Consider the following 18668-nt stretch of genomic DNA (forward strand, 5'->3'; position numbering starts at 1 on the left):
TCTGTTGGGTTGTCTGAGGCCCCCTCTATATACTACATTCACTATATGATAATGGCATATTGCAGTATATATATATATATATATATATATATATATATATATATATATATATATATATATAATAGATTTTGAATCATCCCCATTTAAATATAAATAAAAACATATTTAATATCGACGCGTCAGCAAGAAAGAGGTTAAAGGTGTTTAAACAAGTAAATTCTTAAACTTCTGCTGGAAATATGAAAGTGACACTGTGATTGGTTGTTATGGCAACAACTGTCTTCCTATTACGCAGTTTAGGTATTGAAGTCTGAGGTGCTCAGTACCCAAATCACAAAAAACTACATTTCCCGGCAGGCACTAGTGCACATGCGCAGTCGAATTGTGACGCTTCTCCCAGGTAACCGCAATCGCCATGAAACTTAGGCATTCGCTAGGAGTGGCGGGGAGGGGCTTGGTGTGGGCGTGCCCTTAACCGCTGTGATTGGCAGGACCTCCCCTTTTTTCCTCTGCTGTCATTTTCCCTTCTAACCAATCAAAATCGAAACATCAGTCTAGAAGGGCGGGGATATTGTGAGAAGGAGGCGTGGCGTTTGCCTAGCAGGTTAGGTTTTGTCTCACTTGTGTTGGTAAGGTAGTTTGTGACGTCGATGGTGCTGCAGTGATGGAGAGTGGGGGGGAGCTGCCGGTGACCGAGGAGGGATAATGGCGGCGGCGAGAATCGGGACTGGCGGATAACGGATCGTTATGGATGTGCCTCGTATTACGGTTATTGCTGGATAGAGGTGACCGCAAGATCTCTTTTATATTGGACGTGGCGAACCCCCTCCCCCCGTTTTTTACATGAGTGAAAGGGTCTACGGTATGTCACCCCTGGGATCCCGACTGTACCATTGAGGTAAGAGGGGTGCTAGGTGCTGTTACCCATTGGGAGGCTTTTTAGTGTGTGTGTGTGTGTGTGTGTGTGTGAGTGTGTGAGAGAGGCTGCTGCAGTGTTACAGTGTGACACAGGCTCCTCAGCATCTGTGCAGCCATACATCATGTCACCCTGCACTGATCCAGGCCATCCATTCATACTCCACTGTGTATGATGATGTCTGCCTGCCCCTGGAGCTCATTATCCCCCATCACTGGCTGATTTATTAATACAGAGCAGGGATTATTGCAGTGACCAATATTAGGGGCCTCTGCAAGGGGCATTTATTTAATAAATCATGATCAGATGAGCTCGTGGTGCCAATCACTGAGAATGAATGGGCCTGTCGTATCCATTGGGTGATCAGAGATGGTTTACGCTAATGATCAAAATGGGCCATCCGAAAAAAAAATTAGTATTTTACCTATGCAATTATATTTCCTGGGAATAAATCATAGGGGGCCCCACAATCTGCAAGTGTTGCCTCCAGCTGTGGGTGAGGGGGGCCACACACAAGTGGGATCAGTGTGTACACACATAGTAGGGAGGGGCCCACCAATCTGATGGCTCTGTATTGTACTGACAGCGGTACCCCTCCTCCCCTGTCATTACTGAACATGACATGAAGGACCCCCATGGAGAAGAAAATCCCTTCTGGTAAAGCCATTTTTTTTTTTTTCAATGAAAACCTAATTTTCCTGTAATGTCGCTTTTGATCACATTTGCAGCCATCCTGCTATTGTGTCCGAATCCTCCGTAGCACATGATGAGTGGCATTTTTCTTTAAATTATTATTATTTCTTTTAAATTTTGGGATATGGTCCGATCTAAGGTTATAATAGAGGTTATATTAGGCAGCCAAGTACTAAGGCTTTTAAAATAATGATGCTGATGGTTGTAGATGGGGCCTGTGTATTAAATGGGTGTAGATAAAGTTATGTTTTTGATCAAGCAAAGGAGAAAAAAAAGCTACAATTATGTGTATATATAATATATATATTATTTTATTTATATATTTTTTTATGATTTGTATTTAATTTTAGTTAGATTTTTATTTTATTTGTTATATATATTTATTATATTTTATTTTTATTTTATTTCAATTTTTATTCATTATATCTTTTATTTATTTTAGGTTTATTTTTTTATTTATATTTTTAGTTATAATAAAAAATATAACAAATTCAATACAATAATATAAAAAATATCTATAAATAAAATATATAGTATTGTATTTAATTTTAGTTATATTTTTATTCTTTTATTTTTTATATAATTTAGTTATATTTTTTATTATTTATATTTTATTTTGTTATAATAAAAATATAACTAAAATAAAATATAATAATAATGTATAAAAAATATATCGATGCCCATCATGCAAAAATAATCAGATGAGTATTGTATTTATAATAAAAACTGACATTTTTATATAAAAAGATACAAAAAATAAGGTAGCAAAAGCATAATATAATAAGAAAAATAATATAAAACATTTTAAAGAAAAAAAGGAAAATTAGTAAAAAACAATAAAATTTATAATAAAAATAATAATAAAAATGTGGCTGCTGTCAGAGTATGAATGGACCCAGGTCATGTAGGCCGGTATCTCCGGTGCGACAGACTTTCCCAACACATTGGACAGCTATCCCCTCCTCATTGCAGAGTATAATTAACCCTTTGATTTCTCTGCATGCTTGAGGAGTATACAAATAACAGTATTAATTATCGGGGGTTATGGTCCTTAAAGGGATGGTTCCATCAAGCAGAGAGCTCTGGTGGGAGGCAATGATGGCTATTGAGCAGCTGATCTGGGTGTGCGCAGGGGGGTGACGAGCCACTTTTGCTAAGGTCAATCTGCACTTTCCATGTAGAAACAATTTCCTTTGCTTTTTTGGATGTCACTTTAGTCCCTTTCAGTAATCTGGATAGATTGAGGGATTGGGTATATAGCGCTGTATATCTGGTGAAAATTTTGCTGCAAAATATATAAAAAATATATTTTTTTACTGCCTCAATTTTTCAACAATCTTCCAATATTACATTTCTAAATAATTATTTATGAAAGTTTCAAAATTGTATTACTTTAATGTTTCAATTTAGGTAAAAATATAAAAGGTGTAGATGACATATTTATATTTTATGGAAAAGACAGAAGAAGAGTGATGGACGCCGGCAGGTTGGAGATGTTCGATGTGAGTCAGCCTTCTGCAGACACTGCGTTGGGATTTTCATGAGCCTCTGTATTATGCAACACATCCAGTATCTGTCCACCCACATTGTAAATCTGTAGTAGAACAGCAGCATGGAGCATCTCTGTACAGCACGCCGGCCTGATATCAGGGGTCTGCTGAGAAAAGAGCCATTTTCTGTTTTTTGTCTTCGGTTTCTTGACTTGTAAAGCTACGGTCTGTTTAAGGCCTCATTCAGACATCAGTATTTTTTATGAACGCAAAAAAATGGTCCGGACGTCATTCAGCGTCTTTGGGCCCTGGGCGGCGTCATCCCCAGCGTCTTTGGGCCCCGGGCGGCGTCATCCCCAGCGTCTTTGGGCCCCGGGCGGCGTCATCCCCAGCTTCTATGGGCCCCGGGCGGCGTCATCCCCAGCGTCTATGGGCCCCGGGCGGCGTCATCCCCAGCGTCTATGGGCCCCGGGCGGCGTCATCCCCAGCGTCTATGGGCCCCGGGCGGCGTCATCCCCAGCGTCTATGGGCCCCGGGCGGCGTCATCCCCAGCGTCTATGGGCCCCGGGCGGCGTCATCCCCAGCGTCTATGGGCCCCGGGCGGCGTCATCACCAGCGTTTTGGCTCTGTGTGTCCATTTTTTGCCATCAGTGTTCTTCATGGATGGATAAACAGATTGCAAAGCTTCTTCTATACTTTGAAGTGTTAAATAAAGATAGTACACGGATGCCATCCGCGTGCTGTTCATGGTTTTCATGGACCGTAGACTTGTATTGGCCCTTCTCTCCATGCTGCTGAGAAAAAATGGACGTCTCCGTGAGTGTTACAAGGACATGTGCACAGTCCCATGGACTATAATGGGTACTTGTATCTGTCGAAACACGGATAGAGTATGTACGTGCGGCATGGACGTCTGAATGACACATACGGTTTTGTTTTTCCTCTTTCCTCCAGCTTGGTACAGAAACGCCGGAGTGAACCTGATGTGGGAACTGATTTGGTTTTCGAGCCGGATTGGTGCCGCACTGTTGGTCAAACTTTGCACCATTTATTCCCTGCTTAGGCTGAAAAAATGGCTAAACACAACTGATAAGTGGAAACCCAGCCTAAGGTCGGCTTCACACATCTGTGTTTCGTGGTCCGAGTAAGAAGGCTGATGTACGGATGGGCTACCAGGGTCCTGACCCAAACTCAACAGCCTCGTATATGCTTGTGAAGCTGTTGTGTGCGGGTTAAGAGACCCACGGCCGATCAGTGCATTACACGGATGTGTACATGCAGCCTCGGGTGCAGTCAGACGGCCGTATAAATCGGGCTGAAATCAGAATGCAGTGTAGGGACTGGCCAGCAGCTCTCCCAACCCGAGTGAGACAGCTGCATAGAAATACATGAAGTTGTCCCGTTTAGGTGGGGGAGAGCTGCCGGCCAGTCCGTGCACTGAGTTCTGATCTTGGTCCGATTTATACGGCTGTCTCACTGCACCCTAAGGCCAGAACGCACAATCAACGGTACAGATTGACCTCTGTCCTCTTGGCCCAAACTAGTCCTCCTCGTATATGCCTGTGAGTGACAAGAGAAACCCAGATGGTCAGATCACGGACTGGGACACATTGATGTGTGCATGCAGCCTAAGGCCAGATCACACATCCAGAAGTATGGACTGATCTTGGGGTCAGGAGACCCGTGGCCGGCCTGGACATTTCTCTGATCCATTAAGAACAGATATATAGTTGCTTGGGATCCTTATTGTTTCTTACATTCGGCACTTTTTTGTTCCTGCATTGTTTGGGCAGTGTTGATCGTTGCTGCAAGTAAGAGGGATGGCCAGGGATGGGGATGGCCAATGCTGGCACCTGATGGGTCATCGCAGCCGTGGACACTACAGATGCAGATTTACGTGGATTTTATTTTGGAGGATTTTGCGCTTTTGAAATGTTCGCAAACCTGATCCACAAACGGATTCCCACTGATTTTCAGCATGAATTCTGTTTGATCATTCAAATATCACTTTTTTGCTTGAATTTGCAATATGCGTTGCAGAAATTGAGGAGGGAGGCAATACACCGGTCAGCCCTGCTGACGAGGCTAACCCTGGTGCGGATTGGAGCGTGTCAAAATGCAAATCTGTGGCAGATATCCAAGGGTCAGCCATGGAGTTCTCCTGTAGATTCTCTTGGCACTGTCGGGCACTGGATAGATCAGGTGCGAAATAGATCCGGCAATGCCCTGAGGTGTATGGTAAAAATAGGAATCAAGAATCATGTGTGAACAGAGCTCTATACTACAGCACTATTCATATTGCCATCTGATTTTGGTTTACAAATACTAATGTAAAATACTGAATGTGTGAACGTGGCCTTAAAGGGTATCAGTCAGCAGGTTTTTGCTATGTAATCTGAGAGCAGCATGATGTAGGGTCAGAGACCCTGATTCCAGCGATGTGTCACTTAGTTTACGGAGTATAGTAGTTAGGATAAATTCAGTTTTCTCTGCTGCAGATCTAGCAGAGCTCTTAATGCTGAGCACTGTATAATCCCATCCCCACCACTGATTAGCAGCTTTCTGTGCAAAGCCCCACCCATATCACTGATTGACTGACTGTTTTCAGTGTACACTGTGACAGAAAGCTGCTAATATAATCAGTGGAGGGGTCCTGGTTGGACCAGAATCAGGGCCTCTGCCCCTACATCATGCCTCTCTCAGATTACATGTCAAAGTATTGCTGAGAGGTTTCCTTTAAATTGGAGAATTGATGATTGGTAGAAAAGGATGAAAGAAGTTAAGATGGAAGTGGTCTCATGAAAGCTCATAGCCGCTGTGTGTTTAAAGACGCTGCTGAAGTGTGCACCCAAATGCTTTTTCCTGAAGCAAAATGGCGCCTGCGCATGCGCAGTAGCATCTCTCGGCAACCAAAAGATGCTACTGCGCATGTTTTTTTTTTTCCCACACCTGCAGCTTCTCATTTTTTTCAGCCTTTTTGTAGCGTTTCATCCTTACAAAAGAATGGCAATAAAAATGTGAAAAAAAAAAAAAAAGCGATTATTTTATGCAGCGTTTTGTTTCAGCCATCACATTAGATGTTTAGTGTAGGAAAGTCTGCTGCAAATGCTCAATGTGTGCACATAGTCTTATGGCTACAGACCGCCAGTTTTTGCATCACTGCATTATTTTGAGACTGTGACTACAGGCTGGTGATTAGCTTGGATTAATAATACCTATGCATGTTTGGTCTCTGCTACATTCATTGTCTATAGAACTGATGGAAATAGTCCAAAACACCGATCAGCTTTTTTCGATAGCTCCATAGACAATAAATGGAGCAGAGGCAAAATATGTGTTTTCTGCTTCTTTCAAAACTGGTCTGCAGAGCCCCATTCTAGTAATCACTGGGGTCCCAAAAGTCCGCCCCCCAGCGATCAGCAAGTTATATCCTGTCTTAATAAAGAATATCTTTTTTAGGGGAGAAATAACCCTTTCAGTGATTTGTAGAGACTGTTGAGCAAGTGCTTAAAGAGAATTTGTGTTGCAATTCTCATGATTGATACCTTTTTGGTCTTTATCCATTGTCCCATTGTTAACAACTCTTTGCTTAATCGCTAATCAAATTCAACTACAAGTGCACTTGTAGGGTGAATCGTTGCACTTGCAGTTCATGAATCCTGTGATGTTCTCTCTTCCCTGATCAGCCTTCTGCTGTTTTATGGTTGACAGCTGAGACAGGTTTTGGTGTGATGTGACTATGCTATGTCGGGAAGACATCCCACTGGCTCTTATCTGTTATGTCCGGTCTGGGCCTGTGTGGGCGCCGCGCCGGGTCTGGGCCTGTGTGGGCGCCGCGCCGGGTCTGGGCCTGTGTGGGCGCCGCGCCGGGTCTGGGCCTGTGGGGTGCTGCAGAATTGCATCACACGCCTTAGGCCATGGCCCCACTATCAGTATTCAGTCAGTATTTTTTCTCTGGAGTGGGAGCCAAAACCAGGAGTGGGTGATAAATGCAGAATTGGTGACTTGTTTCTATTATACCTTTTCTCTGATTGTTTCTCACCTGGTTTTGGCTTCTACTCCTGAGAAAAAATACTGACCAAATACTGATAGTGGGGCCATGGCCTTAGCCTCTTCATTGCTGTCAGTCAATCAGTAGTAGAAGGCAAGTGCGGGGCAGAGCTAAGAGCAGAGGAGACATGGACTGCAAGTGCATCGATATGCCCACCTGTGCACTTGCAGTCAAATTTGCTTTAGAAATAAAATAAAGAGTTCTAAACTATGGCAGAACTTCTACAAAAATGTGCGCGAAACAATGATTCTATAATAGTGATTAATCTGAATAATACAGATTGATTACAATTATTTTCCGCTGTCATCCACCTACTTCAGTTTTTGACCAGAACATTAGTTCTGTGTTGATAGAATACAGATTAGGGCGTCGTTCAGACCTGGTTTATGCTGGAGTGCGTTGTGCGTAAATGCATGTGCAGTCAGATAGACCGATGAGCGGAGGAGGTTACACACACAAAGCTTTTGTGAATTTCCCCTCTGAATTCAAACATTGGTTAAAGTTAAAAAATGTGTTAATGATTTAAGTGCAGTTCCTCTGAAATTTCTTTTGACAATGAACGACCTGCAGCGCAGGCAGGTGCGGATGGTGCGGTTACCCCTGTACTTTCCTGGCTGCATTTCTCAGTCCGTAGAAACTGACAGCCTCTATGATGGTGGTGTCCCTAGAGGGTAGAGAGGGGGAAAAAAAAACATTCAAAATTTCAGTTCCCTTTTCTGTCTGGATGTGTGTAATCTGGATGCTGATTTTATAATATATAATATTATTATTATTTATTTTTTTATGGTGCGGTTGCTATCTTCGGCAGAATATATAGAGATGTCCCTTACAATTACGCTCTTTCCTAAGCAAACCATAAAAGCCTTCCTCTAACACTGGGAAAGAAACAATTGACCTCGATTGTCAGCAGCCGAACAGTGCGATGAAGTCACCGGCTCTGCTGATCTTCAGAGAAGACTTATTTTCTGGAATGGGCTCAGATTACTTTGTCAGTTATGATTTCTGCTGCGGAAATTCAATACTTTGATATTAGGAGCCATTTCGCTAAAGGTCAATGGATTAAACCTGATCTGTTGCCAGATTTAACAATAAAAACTGCATACATTATGAAACGGATCTCTTAGATCTGATGAAGCCGGTGTGCTGACTTTGAATTCGATGTCAGAATAGCTGTTTTTAATCTCAGTTTCAAAATGAGCATTTTATGTTTGGTTTTTAATATTAGGCAGGAAAATGATCAAATAGGATTACACGGCTATTTTGACATGGACTTTTAAAGTAAGTAGATCAGCCTCATCAGGTCTGAGATCTGTTTAATAATGTATTTAGTTTGTATTGTGAAATCTAGATATCTTAAGAGCCTTAGTGCTTGAAACGCATAGGCCTAGTTTGTTTTTATTTTCCCTTTTTGATATTTTAATAGTTGCAAATTCAAATCTGACTCCATAAAAAAAAAAAAATCGGACGTCCACTCGGACGCCATCCGTGTGAAATCTGTGTGCTGTCCAGTTGTCATGTTTAATAGAAGTTTGAGAATTTTACATTCACAAAGAAATGATGAAGCTCCGATGGTAAAAACTGACCCACTGATGAAAATCAGTCCGTTTTTTTTTTTTTTTTGCATACGAGAAAAATCACTGATGTCTGAGCCCTCCTCGTATTTTTAACTTGTATACATGGCTAAAACTTTATTTTTGCAATCAAAACTTAAGCACAATTTGCTTTCTATAGCCTTTGTGTTGTACTGTCTATATCTGGCTGCAGAATGAGTTATCTGAGAATCTGTCAGTGAGCTCATTGTGACAATCTAACAGGAGTTTGTAACTCTGCTCTGTCTTTTCCTAAGCTGTTCTCAGCTGATTTATAACCACTAACCACATCAAAGCTGAATGTGCCGGGAAATAAAGATCCATTTTTTTTTTTAATTTAATTCAAGCATTGACTTTTATTTCGGATGTGCAGAACAAGAATAAGAATCGTACAGTAATAAGAATAATATCTAGATCTGGCATTGCTAGAGATAAAGAAGTTCCAGGAATAGAAAACCAATGTTTAAAGTCCACGTGCAGAAATTGGGTTGACATAGCAGACACCAAGGGCAGGATCAATATATTCAGTCGCTTATGCAAATGAGTAGAATGTATTCATCCCGATAGAACAAACTTTACATAAAAGAAACCCCGAGAACAAAAGTCCTGGAATATCAGAAATCAGTATGATAAATTGGACCCTATAGCAGAGCGGGGCGCGCGCAACCACTTCCAAAAAGCCAAATTTGTAAAAGTACAAATTTTTTGATTAAACCAAATTAGCAAGAATAATTTTTAGACCGAATACATGCATTTTTAATAAAAAAAAAAAAAAAAGTCTCCAAAAGTGGACATCCCCCAATCCCCTTCTCCATATTGATTGGTAGAACAAAGGTGCCTCGGACTACAGTTCCCTTGCACCATCTCTTTTTTACCCCTACCATGTTATGTGCTGACTTCTAAAAGATGGTGTCCAGGCCTATCGGTTTTACTCCGCTCTATACTATGGTAACTGAGATTGATAGTAAATTGCCAAATTTGTCTTTCAAGAGTCTCCGACGTAATTGAGGTCTGTGCACTTGCTGGAGGCACTCGGAGCTTTTCGTCTGTCAATGACAATAAAAGCTTTTTTTTTTTTTCTTAGACCTGCTTATAGGACTGTACTTTCTTGGCTCTGAAGCTGCCCATACACTTCCAGTAACTGTTAGCTATTCCTAATGTACACCCCCCACAACACCCACCCGTACCCATGTGCTCGGTTCGGCCAAGCATGTGTTTCCTGAATGACGACAGTCGCTGCTAAAAAGCCTCTGGCATCAGTTTATTTCTAAAGGATTGAGCATGTAAAATTCAACATGCCCAATCCTCTTTTACCCCAACATAGACCAAATGAATGTCCGAAGAACATTTAATCCTTGTTTGCAGGTTGAATTCAGCAGTTTTTGGCAACCTTAAAATGACCATACACATTCAGTAGCTGACGGCCAGCAGCTATTTCTTTAACCTCCCCATACACATGAATGCTCAGAGCAGCCGAGCCTGCATGGGTTTTACATGGGGACAGAAGTAATCCATTACCAGACATATCCTATGATAGACTCCTTAAAGATATCGTATTCGGCATATAGAATATTCTTTTTTTCTTTTATAGGCCAAACCTCCTAGATGGTCGGCTGGTCCTCCTGGGATGGGCAGGTTCATCCGACCATTTTTTTTCCTGTGTATAGCAACATTTATTGTCTGATCAGAACCAGTTTTCCATATCCTTTGTCTGACTTTTCTGGAAATCCAGGGGCAAATCACTGTACATATTCAGATCCAAATAGGTCACCCCAAGAAATAGTCCAATTTCCAAGAATTTACAGGGCAATCAAGAAGGCCTCCCGTAGACGACTCGGCTCATGTACCAGGTGGGGCTCCAAAGTTTACAAGAAAATAACTGCTTCTAAACGAGATCTAAGAATTCAAATTACAAATTGGTGCAAAGTACCATATTCTCCTTCAATAGAAAGCATAGTCGTGCCGTGATCACCACAGCGCACAAAGCTCCGGGATGATGGATTTGCACCGATCTGGTGTTTGCTGTGGTTGTCAGGTCGTTCTTTCTGGAGCCGTAGAAATGTGACCACATAGGTTCCTCTGAGACCGGATGACAATAGAACAAGAGGGCATCAAGTGGTTTTGAAGGTGGAGAAAAGTTTATTCTTGATCTGATAGTCTTGGGGTTTGTGCAAACATTTTTGGATCAGACCCTCTCCAGAATCCTTCGCAAAAACTCTTGGAAAACTCTTCAAAATTAATTTCTATGGGGAATACACATTGCTGTTCATAAGAGGAATAGAGGAATTTTATTAAGGTTTTTGTAAACTCTTCAAGAGAAGAAAAACTTCTCCTTCGTTTTTCCTGAAGTGGTCTGTTTGAAACACCCGTAGTTCTTGAAAGCCATTGTGCACATGGAGTCTTTTTGCTGAGTTTTTAGAGCAGAAACTCAAAATTTTTGAGATGTTTTAAGATTTATAGGATTTTTTTTAGAGTTTCTGCTTCAAAAAAAACTCCTCGAAATCTGTGTGCACATAACTTAACCCTCGCCCCTCCGTGTGCACCTACCCTTGTGGCTCTTGCACCTTTGGCTTGACTCATCTGATCACCATAGGTCTGGCAGTCGGTTGACGCTGCAGAGGCACGGACTGCAGGAAAGGGATCCACCCTTGCTGATAAAGCAGATCCTGCACGGGAGAGTCTCTCCTCTTTCATGTCCATGTGTCTTAAAGGGTTATTCCCATCTTCATAGATCGATATTGTTGGATGGTGCTTGTAAAAACAAGCACTTCTGCAATTTACTGCTTATTTATAGGAGCACTGCGGTGATTTTTTTTCTCTTTGTTAGCAATCATTCATGTATGTATGAGTGCAGTAATTTGCTTATCGGTCGCCGTCCTCTGCCTTTTTCAGCGGAGCTCCGGTATCACATGACCGCACTTGTGACCTGCCGATTCAGTGTCTTCTGTGCAGTGTAGAGGTCAATTTGTACATTTTCTCAGTCGAGCCTCATACACTTACAATGAGAAAGTGTGGCACCCCAGGGGTCTGGTTTCCACAGTAATGCAATGTTATGTCTGAGAGCAGGTGGGAGGTCTCTTGGTCAGGGATCCTGTGCATGCCCCACACCTCCTGCCCAGTCCTGGGAGGGGAAGAACTTCCCCTATATAAAACTGGGGCTGAGGCAGGGTTAGAGAGTTCAGAGGGAGAGTTCAGCCAGGAGGGCTGACAGGGAGCTGTGGCTCCGGCTGGGCCCAGCTCCTGGGCCATGCCAGAAGTAGAGAAGAGAAGCAGCATAGGAAGAAACATCAGGAGCTCTGTGGGAGCAGTGTTACAAGGAGTCAGGGGCTGGCAGCTGCAGAGCTCGCCCTGACTGAGAAGATTTCTTACCGGACCCGGAGTCCGAGGCTGTGGGGACTAACTCCTACCCAGCAGCAGAATCCGTCAGGCAGGGGATTTCAGGTCCTCTGGCCAAGAAACCCGAAGGCACGGTCACACGCATGGGACCAGCACCGCCGTCGTGGAGCGGAAGCTACTAGAAGGCCCCGAGTCACCGGCCATACGGGTGAGCACCACACGGTACACTCAGGGACGTGGGCTACTTATACCCGCCTCTAGCAAGGTAGCCAGAAGAGTATCGTTAGTTTGGGAGGCCTACAACTCCGCCTGGCCAGGGGAGATCCCATCTGCTCAAGGACTGACCAGGCCCCAATCGCTAGCCAGTACTCCGGGAGGGTCTATCTTTATCACCAGTAAAGACCCTGAACTACACCGCATCGTCTCTGAGTGGTTCCTACTACCCCCATCATCCACGTCGGCTGCCCTGAGGCCATACCCCTCCCGTTGGGGGTTTCACCATCTACGCTGCACAATCGTACCACCGGCCTCAGCGGTCTGCCCTGCAGCGGCAGCTCCATAGCTGCATTCAACGGGTGGCGTAGTCGTCCAACATCTACTGCTAATACAGCGCCACTTAGTCTGACTCCCTGGGCACGGACCGGATCACCGCCACGAGACTACAACCTTCAACAGATCCGGCTCCGGGTAAGCTCCCGCGTGCGCAACGCTGCGCGACACAGGCCCAGGGGCGTGTCAAAAGTAACTGCCGTTCCACGCAGAATACACTTTGTGATCCGTCCGGTTTCAAATACGATCGCACGATACCGGATCTCCGCTGAAAACGGCAGGAGGCAGCGACTTATAGTAAATTTTTGAGAGTGAGAGAATATGTTCCAGGTCAAAAGTCCGGATCCTTTTGAACCCTTTTCTTGCATATTCCTTCTTATCAAAGGGAAATAATCTGGTAAATATACATTATTTTTTTTATTGTTATTTATTTGATCAGATGTATACTTTAGTCATAGGCTCAAAACGCGATGTGAGCAGAGCCTGATAGTCCGCTGTCACATAGTAATCTCCATTTTACTCTGCTTTATTTAACCAAGATTGCAACGCCTGTGAATGTGAGGACTAGGGGCAATAACAGTTCTAAAGGATTTTTAATGATTTTGCAATTTATTATTTTTTTATGCAAAGTAAACTATTTTACAAGATTATTAATAAAATATATTTTCCTCTTTTTTTTTTTTTTTTTTCCTTGCAGCCACTGGGTAGATGGAAGTCGCCCTCGGGAGCCCGATGATCTCCGGTGACACAAGTTCTTCGTAGCAGCTCCAGCACCAGGTGCAATGAGTGGGGGAGGGGAGCAGCCGGATATCCTCAACGTGGGGGTCCTAGTGAAAGAAAGATGGAAAGTGGTAAGTAAATTGGAATGTTACCGCATGGGCATCATAGATTTGTGGACCCTTATTCTTACCCTCAAGGCAAGGAAGATATTTACTGCCTGCCTGGATTTTGAGGAATTTTGTTTCGACAGGGTTTGCAGTCAGTATAAAATAGGCATTAACTTTTAATGAAAGGTGGCTCAGTGGTTAGCACTGTTGTTTTGCAGCGCTTGGGGTCCTGGGTTCAAATCCCACCAAGGACAACATCTGCAAGAAGTTTGTATGTTCTCCCTGTGTTTGTGTGGGTTTCCTCCAAGTTCTCCGGTTTCCTCCAAAGACATACAGATAGGGAATTCAGATTGTGAGCCCTGATAGGGACAGCGATGATGATGTCTGTGAAGTGCTGTGCAATTAATTCCGCTATATAACAGAGAAAAATTTTATATGTTTTAGACATATTGAGACATGCTGCTATACTTTTCAGTACGTCTCCCATTGAAGATGATGGGGGAAAAAAAGTCTAAGGGGCCGATTTATCAAAACTGTCATAGCCCAAGCATGCGCCACGCCAGTCTTGACAGAGTACGTGCTGTCGAATTCATTAAGAGGCACATACCACTTAGTGAATTTTGTGCCTCTGTCTGCTGCGCCAGAAATGTTACTCCAGTCGGGGACAGGAGTAGCATTTCTGGTGTAGAAAACGCCTGCAGATTTGATGAAGATGTAGCTATAACCTCCTCCCCTCCATTCCCGCCCGGATCCTCCCAGTCCACCCATTTTAGTGGAGCTGTTCCAAAGTGGCATGAAAACGCCAAAAGTCATAAAATGTTTGTGTCTATTTTAGTGTATGAGTATGCTCCGACATACGTTTGAACCCAGTATGGAGTCCATTGTTTAAATGTGAGCTGGCTAGCTTATCGGTAAGAGATTTCCTCCCTCCCCCTCTCTATCTGAGATGCCGCACTCGTCATGGTCGGTGGTGGCAGCTGTGGTTGGATCATTACATTGCAGGAATAGGGGTATCGTGTGCCCCCATCGCGGTATCTGGAATCCACACAGTAGAAATGTGCACACTTTCCAGCCAAGCAGCAGTCAGATTTAGACTTCACTTTCTTGCACTATTTTACTACTGGATAGTATAACTGTCCCTTTCTGTTATTTTTCTTTCCCTTTAACTTATTAAAGGACTTCAGTGTTCGGCAAGGGTTAACAAAGGGAATGGACATCACAGTGCCCAGCAGAGCCGCAGCTGCAGGGATTGTGTCTGGTCTTCTTGTCTAAGTTTTTGCCAGAGCTCCAGTTTTTCCTCCACCTTCCAAAAACCTCTAAAACTGAACAAGTGGCTCTTTATGAAATTGGCCCCTGTACGTTCACATATCCGGACCAACCATGGCTCTCTGTGATCTAAACTGTGCACATTTACCTTTTACTCATGGTTCAGACTGATTGAAGAAAATCTATGCAAAGTGAGGAATAGTTACATGCAAATGGCCCACGGCAGGAGATGCTGCACTCAACCACTCAACAGGGAAATCCTAATCCTGAGTTTTGCATAGAGCACTGTGTGTGGGTCAGACTTGCATTGAAATGTAAGTGATTGTCCGAAAATGACCTGCCTGCTGTTAAATCAGATATATCATATTTATATACACTGCTCAAAAAAATAAAGGGAACACTTAAACAACAGAATATAACTCCAAGTGAATCAAACTTCTGTGAAATCAAACTGTCCACTTAGGAAGCAACACTGATTGACAATCAATTTCACATGCTGTTGTGCCAATGGAATAGACAATAGATGGGAATTATTGGCAATTATCAAGACACCCTCAATAAAGGAGTGGTTCTGCCGGTGGGGACCACAGACCACATCTCAGTACCAATGCTTTCGGGCTGATGTTTTGGTCTTTTTTGAATGTTGGTTGTGCTTTCACACTCGTGGTAGCATGAGATGGACTCTACAACCCACAGAAGTTGCTCAGGTAGTGCAGCTCATCCAGGATGGCACATCAATGTGAACTGTGGCAAGAAGGTTTGCTGTGTCTGTCAGCGTAGTGTCCAGAGGCTGGAGGCGCTACCAGGAGACAGGCCAGTACACCAGGAGACGTGGAGGGGGCCTTAGGAGGGCAACAACCCAGCAGAAGGACTGCTACCTCCTCCTTTGTGCAAGGAGGAACAGGAGGAGCACTGCCAGAGCCCTGCAAAATGACCTCCAGCAGGCCAAAAATGTGCATGTGTCTGCACAAACGGTTAGAAACCGACTCCATGAGGGTGGTATGAGGGCCTGACATCCACAGATGGGGGTTTTGCTCACAGCCCAACACCGTGCAGGACGCTTGGCATTTGCCACAGAACGCCAGGATTGGCAAAGTCGCCACTGTCACCCTGTGCTCTTCACAGATGAAAGCAGATTCACACTGAGCACATGTGACAGAGTCTGGAGACGCCTTTGAGAGCGATCTGCTGCCTGCAACATCCTTCAGCATGACCGGTTTGGCAGTGAGTCAGTAATGGTGTGGGGTGGCATTTCTTTGGAGGGCCGCACAGCCCTCCATGTGCTCGTCAGAGGTAGCCTGACTGCCATTAGGTACCGAGATGAGATCCTCAGACCCCTTGTGAGACCATATGCTGGTGCGGTTGGCCCTGGGTTCCTCCTAATGCAGGACAATGCCAGACCTCATGTGGCTGGAGTGTGTCAGCAGTTCCTGCAAGATGAAGGCATTGAAGCTATGGACTGGCCCGCCCGTTCCCCAGACCTGAATCCAATTGAGCACATCTGGGACATCATGTCTCGCTCCATCCACAGACTGTCCAGGAGGTCGCGGATGCTTTAGTCCAGGTCTGGGAGGAGATTCCACAGGAGACCATCCGCAACCTCATCAGGAGCATGCCCAGGCTGTAGGGAGGTCATACAGGCACGTGGAGGCCACACACAATACTGAGACTCATTTTGACTTATTTTAAGGACATTACATCAAAGTTGGATCAGCCTGTAGTGTGTTTTTCCACTTTAATTTTGGGGGTGACTCCAAATCCAGGCCTCCATTGGTTAATAAATATGATTTCCATTGATGATTTTGTGTGATTTTATTGTCAGCACATTCAGCTTTGTACAGAACAAAGTATTCAATGAGAATATTTCATTCATTCAGATCTAGGAGGGGTTATATGAGTGTTCCCCTTATTTTTTTGAGCCGTGTATATAGAGTCTGTATTTGAAATCTCACAGCTTTCATTCTGGTCACTTGGATGTTTTTTTTCAGGAAACAACACATGTACATAGCCACAATGAACAGACTCAGACCTTATGTTTTGTACTGATGCATCTAATGAGCAAAGGTCATTGTGAAGGAAGGGGGAGCAGGATTAATTGTGACATTGTCTATTGTGATTGGTGGAACCTGTTATCAGCTGCGTATAGATGTCTTATCAGTCACTGTACAGGAGGAGGAGGAGGTGAGCTGTGATATCACCCATTGTGAATGTTGTATCCTGTTGTGTATATAGAGGAGTTATCAGACATTTTACAGGAGGAGGAGGTGATCTGTGACTTGGGAATGGTGAATTATGTGTGATCACAGGAGGAGGTGAGCTGTGACATCTGTTATTTTTAACTGTGGATCCTGTGTTATTAGTCATTGTACAGGAGCAGGGGGAGGTGAGCTGTGATATCGCCTATTGTGAATGGTGGATCCTGTTATCTACTGTATATAGGTCTTATCAGTATTTGTACAGGATGAGGAGGAGGTGAGCTGTGACATTGCCTATTGTGAATGGTGGATCTGGATCCTATGCTATTTGCAGAATATACAGTAGAGGTTTTATCAGTTATTGTACAGGGTGAGGAGTAGGTGAGCTGTGACACCTCCTATTGTGAATAGTGGAAAAAGTTATATAGACTGATATTATATGTGGGATATATCCTTTTATAGTCTACCGTTTATGAACCATTATGTGATTAGACCCTGTGTGGAGTTTAGAGCAGAAAGCAGATATTATTTTGGCGCATAAGTTAGTAGATATGAGCTGTACGTTTATTGTATTATTTATACAAAATCTGCCTGAACAAGGTTTTTTTTGAATGGTTCTGTGCCCCGGACGGTATAGATGAGGTCCCAGTACAGTGGATGATGGCAGAAGATGACATCTGGATAGTTTTAGCGGAAAGCAAAGCTCGTCTGTCTCCAGCCCTGTACATGATATCCCAGTCCCCATGAGACACTCAGCTCCTGTATCTGGGGAGATGCTGGAGACATGTATATGTGCAGATGGTTCTTGGCAGGAAGCATTTGTCATGGGACCCCGCTAATGGGGTGCGGAGCCTTTCTAAGGAGCGCTGCCTTCTCCATATGAGTCAGGCTAAATCCTAGAAGCTTAGGAGAAGACACAAATGCCCAGATTGTAATTCATGGCCGTACTAATTGCAGCCAACAGCCAATTTGTTTTCCAATGCAAATTATAATCTCCAGGTCTGATATGATAAATGTATCAAAAAATATAAATTGTTTTATTTGTTGACATTTGTGTTTCCTTTTTTTTTTTTTCTTCAAATTGTTTGTGTTGCATTTTCAAAATAGATTTATTAAATAAATGCAAAAAAATAATAAAATACACATCTATACACAATGTAATGCACTGTCTATTGTTTAGCCCCAGAATGATCTATCTGGGAGTCCATCAGTGAGCTTGTTCTGATAGTGTAGAACTCTCTTTTCCATCTTCTTCTGAGTTCCTCTCAGCTGATTTATGACCACATCAAAGTTCAGCTCAACTTTCATTTGGTCTGTGGTCATAAAGCAGAATGGAGACGTTCAGAAAAAAACCCTGATATGGTGCTCATTGTTAAATCCACAGCCAATAAAGCATTGCCGTTCTCGTCCCCATTTCTTATCAATACAGACAACCCCTTTACTCTTTTCCCGATGTATGACGTACATGTAGGGGTGTATGAAACGGACTCCTGAGTTAACCCCGCTGTATACACGGTAGGTGCCGTCTGTGTCATACAGCCAGGACCTGTCAAGTCACAGGGGACTAAAAATGAAGAAAAAAAAAAAAATTTAAAAGTTTGGATCACCACCCTTTTCCTATCTAAAAAAATAAATAAAGATAAAAATATTTATTTGGTGTTACATACAAGTTCAGTCTACAGAAATCTAAAATTATTTATACCTAAACTTCAGCTTGCCATCCAAAAAACCAAGCCCTCATACAGATCCATCAGAA

At 43.3% G+C, this 18668-nt stretch overlaps 1 protein-coding gene across 2 annotated transcripts in view; it reads left to right on the forward strand.

The window, feature by feature from the left end:
• The first annotated feature begins 579 nt into the window (after nt 1-579).
• The window catches only part of TTBK2 (tau tubulin kinase 2), an 84543-nt gene continuing 66454 nt past the window's right edge, over nt 580-18668 (forward strand). For both annotated transcript variants that reach the window (XM_073638853.1, XM_073638854.1), the window contains exons 1-2: nt 580-898; nt 13322-13475. In XM_073638853.1, coding sequence (XP_073494954.1) covers nt 13407-13475 — 69 coding nt within the window. In that variant the 5' untranslated portion in view covers nt 580-898; nt 13322-13406. The remainder of the gene's footprint in view (nt 899-13321; nt 13476-18668) is intronic.

Source organism: Phyllobates terribilis, unplaced genomic scaffold (assembly GCF_046119375.1).
Source record: "Phyllobates terribilis strain yellow unplaced genomic scaffold, ASM4611937v1 Scaffold_7__3_contigs__length_470593459, whole genome shotgun sequence".
NCBI lineage: Eukaryota > Metazoa > Chordata > Amphibia > Anura > Dendrobatidae > Phyllobates > Phyllobates terribilis.